Consider the following 4,636-nt stretch of genomic DNA (forward strand, 5'->3'; position numbering starts at 1 on the left):
GTGGACAACATTTGGAACACCAGCCTCACTGGCAGACATAATTCATTATTCTTTCTCCTTATCATCTCCTACCATTTTTATATTGTGTGTGTGTTTTTTTTTTTTTTTTTTGGCAATGCGGTGTATTTTATCACTTAATGACACAGTATTGCTACTAGTGTGTGTGACCGAGGCTATAATACAGACTACAAATTGTTATCCTTACCATATAGAAATGAACGCAGCAGAAGGCGCCAAGGTTGCTCCTCCCAAGTTCAAGCAGAAGGAGAGCAGGCAGTTCAAGAGCAAGGCTCCCAAGGCCGGACAGAAGGGGTGAGATACAGCTACATTAACACATACCAGAAGGAACTACAAATACAACAACATGATACCATGTAAAGCGTAAAGTGTTTCTCAAACCTTTTGAAACAAGCACCACCTATGAGCAAACCAAAACATTTCATAACAAACCAACAAACTCTCTGAAAAATCAACAGTTAAAAGACCATCATGAATCCAGAATTAATGCCGTGCATTTCTACACTTCCACAGATTTGATGATGTCCCAGGCATGGAAGGTCTTGGAGGTAAGAATAGTTACCTTAATAAGTACTTCCCTATATGATGCACAGTATCAAGTAAAATCATTTTATGAAATATGCATGCACTCTTTGCTAAAACGTGTGTGTTCCTCTCCTGCAGACTCTGCAGTGGTCTGCCCCTGGGAGGCATTTGGGGACATGGAGCTGAGTGACTTGGCTCAGTTTGGAATTGTCTAGATTGTTAGAATGTGTTTCCCACCAAGGCTGTGGAGAGCTGGGAATTCACAGTGTCTGTTTTGAAGACAGAAACACGATTTAAGGGGACTGATTTCATCAAGTGTTGGCGCAATGACTGTGAAACAGCTCTATAAGTCCTAACAGTCTTCCATTGTGGGAAACATGGTTACAATAGACCGACAGCTGTTGTATTGTACACTGTATTAAGTGTTAGGAATGTTTCAATGTTTCAAGTCTTTGCAAATGTTCACATGTAGCTATTTTCAGTCAATTTGAACTTTACAGGAAAGGGAGGAACATTAGCGAGGAGGTAAAGTGAGTGGGTGAGAGCTGTCGTGTCATTTTATCCATAAGTGAACATGCTGTATGACTGATATTTGATGGGCAGGTGTGACAAACAAATGAGAGATGCAAAAACCTATATAAAGAAGTTAGTATCTTTCAATAATAAAACATTTTTGTTTAGTTTAACACAGTGTCCTTTATTCAGGATTCACACAATTTCTGAGGAAAATCACCATTATCTGTGGCTGCTGACAAAACAAATGTCCTCTCTGCGTCAATCAGTTTAGTGTCAATCAGCATTTTTCAGACGTACCTTTGATCCACAGTTACCTCCATGGCCTTTTGTCCCCAGAACATCATCAACTCTAACAGAACAGAGTAATATGAAAATATGTTATCTTCAGCATGACCTCACCGTTATGATCGTGACATGTGATTTTTCCAGACCCCACTTTGGGGGCCTTGCTTCAGAACTGTCTGGTCTACTTCTTCTTGATTTGAGGAGTAGCAAAAGTGATGCCTTCTGCAATGGCTGCTCGGGGCGACGATAAATAACTATTGATTTCTTGCTTGTCTGTAGTTAACCTGCGTTACCCTTAACCAATCCCCTTAACAGTCAAAGCGTTTGCGCTGGCCTTCATCGCTGAGATCTGATTATGTCTAATTTTGAGACCTCATTAAATGTTACGTCACCAAGAGGATCTAATAATAACGAACCAGCTCTTCTAATTTGTTTTTCTTGCCTGGCCCAGTTCACTCAATCATACAAACAAGCTCGACATTACAAAAATATATTGTTGCCAGTGGCTTAACATAAGTGAAACCAGAGGGCAAGATATACATTTATTTATATATATCATATTTATTGCAACACTAAAAATATATAAACCCCTAAAACCAAAAAAGTGTAAATAAAATAAATAACTTTGACAAACAGTAAACTATTTCCCCGTGGCTGTGGATTGAAACTGCTGTTTGCAAACAGGATTTGGAGAACACAATCTGCACTTACTATCTTGACTGATGATGATGAACACATCAAATAATACACTAGGAAACCAACTCAACTAGTCTGAGCTGTCCAGACTGTATTGACACTCACCGGCCACTTTACTGGCCAGTGAGTGTATATCAGGCAGGTAAGATAGATTTGATCACAATGTAAGCCAAACAACACCCATCCACCACTGAACTCTAAACAAAAGTAGTTTTCGTTTGCATTTACACCCGATATAACCAATAACCCGATTTCTTCCATATCTGGATAATATGTGGGTACAGATAACATTTTGGTGTGATGGATAAACTGAGCCTCTGTCAGCTGCTTGTATGCAGAGTATCTCAAAATTCTCAAAACCCAAATATTATCCAGATGTTTTATCTGCCTATTACCTAACTTAGTTTGCTTTGCATTGTGATAGCTGCAACATCCACTGTCGGAGGTGTGGTGACAAGCAACTTTGTTTTGCATAAATTATTGATTTGGTCTTGTGTATGTTTACCAGTGTTGGTGCTAAAATAAAACAGAGGCTTTATATGAGGGAGGAAAATGAAGATTTATAGAGATATGAGAAGAACAAGATGATGAAACCCTGAGTTAGATAGATAGATAGATAGATAGATAGATAGATAGATAGATAGATAGATAGATAGATAGATAGATAAATTTAAGATGTGTCATTCACTGTATATTGCCCCCCTTGCTAGCCAAGCACCGGCACAGTGTATCACACTTTTACACAAGTCGTGGGTTGCATAGGGAAAAAGGGCCATGATGGAGACATATTGACTTTTTCATCCAGATGTATTCAAATATTAAATATACCTCTGAGATAGAAAAACACAAGCTGATGATATGTGATATAGTTGCCAGGACAGTGAATCGTCATTCTTGGGGACTGTTGTCCGAGAGCTTCTTCCTCTACAATTGAGGGGAGAAGAAACACGCTCTGGCTCTTCCTGAGGTGGTACCTATGGATCCTCTCCATTCCCAAAGAGGAGGAGAACTCAAGAGCAGAGCAAAAAAAGCTGCTCGGTCACAGCCTCCAGGAATAAACTAGATTCATTCGGTTTAAGGCTTAAACAATGCCAAAGTGAGCCAGATCGGACAGCTCGACGTCACCAAAAGACTCCCAGGGGCAGACGATGTCAGTGTCTGAAGGAGAGAAAACCATTGATTAATGAATGTTGTCATTGTGTGTAATTTTATAATCAGATGTTATGTATCAGTTTGTGCTCTAATCATAGGTGTCCAACTATGGACCAAGGAGGGCTGAGGGGCCAACATAGCTGATTTAAATGCTCAGCTATGGCCTCTCCGCTCTCCATGGCACATGAAGACTTATGGTTTAGCTGATTTAGATAGGTACCTCCAAGGCCATCCATCCCTGGAATATCATCAAATCTAAAAAAAAAGAACAAACGGCGATGCTGAAATGTGCCAACGTCAGGACTTCAGAGTTTTACATGATGTATTTTTTCAAAACTCACGACTTCTGTCCAGCTTTGGGGGCCTTGCTCTTGAACTGCCTGGTCTCCTTCTCCTTGAACTTGGGAGGAGCGGCATTGGAGCCTTCTGCAACTGCTGCTGCTGCGTTCATCTATGGTAACAGTAATTGCATCAGCCTTTTGAGAAATACTGTCAATATATCCCACATCCTAAGGTCACATCCAGATGTTACAACACTGATGATGTCAAGGTGCCAAAAAAGTTGACTATAAGGGAATAATTTATTGATAATTCTTTTGGATTGTTTTAGACAGTCCAGGTTTACCCAACATCACCTCAACCAAGACCTCCATACTACATATTAATGCAAATATTTGTGCTTTTTAGCTGTACAGACATTGCTATGATCGAACACGCTCTAATTTCCTCATCGTCTGCTCTGATCAAATTGAAATAATTAACAAAGTTCAACATACAGCTGTTAACTTGGTTGGTAAAAGGTAAAAGAATATGTTGAAATGTCACTTCATTCAAATAAAACTTAACTGCCACATGAAAGCTCTTGGCAAATAAAAAGTCTTACCTTGTTTATTGGGTGGGTTCCTGGAAGGAGATGAAACGGAATCTATGCAAAACAAAGAGTTGGTCCTCTTTCTTCTTGCAGTTTCTCTAGAGTGTGCTATGGAGAAGTCAGTCAGTCCTTTATATACCTGCTGTTAATCTAATCTAGCAGAGATGATGCGTTTTCAGGGATAATCTTAACACCCTGAGAACAACATGTACCATGTAAATGTCAACTCCCAGATTGGAATGAGTCTGTTGAGTTTGTCAGGCATCTAACAAATTGGGTCATCTTATGATGACTGTTTATCGATAAGATTTATGAAGTATGTTTATTTCCAATTCTATTAATGCCCCCCCCCAATCCATTTAAATCACAAATTTGTTTTGTTGAGATTTACGTATTACTTTTGAAGAAATTCACAAAAGTTATAACACCCTAGCTTGCAAATCCTAGATGTTTCTGTTGATCTGGATCCACACCACAATGAAATGCGACCTTTCCTAGGCTATTCTCCATTCTTTTTTTTTGTATGGACACATTGTCAGACAGACAACAAGGTCAGAAAAGGACAACATCCTC

General features: G+C 39.4%; 1 protein-coding gene across 1 annotated transcript; it reads left to right on the forward strand.

Annotated features, from left to right (window-relative positions):
- The first annotated feature begins 214 nt into the window (after positions 1-214).
- On the forward strand, positions 215-758 carry LOC143004937 (retinal cone rhodopsin-sensitive cGMP 3',5'-cyclic phosphodiesterase subunit gamma-like). Its single transcript, XM_076156123.1, has 3 exons — positions 215-312; positions 532-566; positions 682-758. The coding sequence occupies exons 1-3, from the start codon at positions 215-217 to the stop codon at positions 756-758; spliced, it is 210 nt and encodes a 69-aa protein (XP_076012238.1).
- The last annotated feature ends 3,878 nt before the right edge of the window (positions 759-4,636 follow it).

Source organism: Genypterus blacodes, unplaced genomic scaffold (genome assembly GCF_046128005.1).
Source record: "Genypterus blacodes isolate CSIRO-AG114 ecotype Tasmania unplaced genomic scaffold, CSIRO-AGI_Gbla_v1 ptg000067l_1, whole genome shotgun sequence".
In the NCBI taxonomy this organism is placed as follows: domain Eukaryota; kingdom Metazoa; phylum Chordata; class Actinopteri; order Ophidiiformes; family Ophidiidae; genus Genypterus; species Genypterus blacodes.

Bases quoted from the DNA above. Each gene is read 5' to 3' on its own strand.
- LOC143004937 (XM_076156123.1), top strand. From the start codon at position 215: ATGAACGCAGCAGAAGGCGCCAAGGTTGCTCCTCCCAAGTTCAAGCAG. The intron at 313-531 runs GTGAGATACAGC...ACACTTCCACAG, and splicing joins CCCAAGGCCGGACAGAAGGG to ATTTGATGATGTCCCAGGCA. The intron at 567-681 runs GTAAGAATAGTT...CCTCTCCTGCAG, and splicing joins AGGCATGGAAGGTCTTGGAG to ACTCTGCAGTGGTCTGCCCC.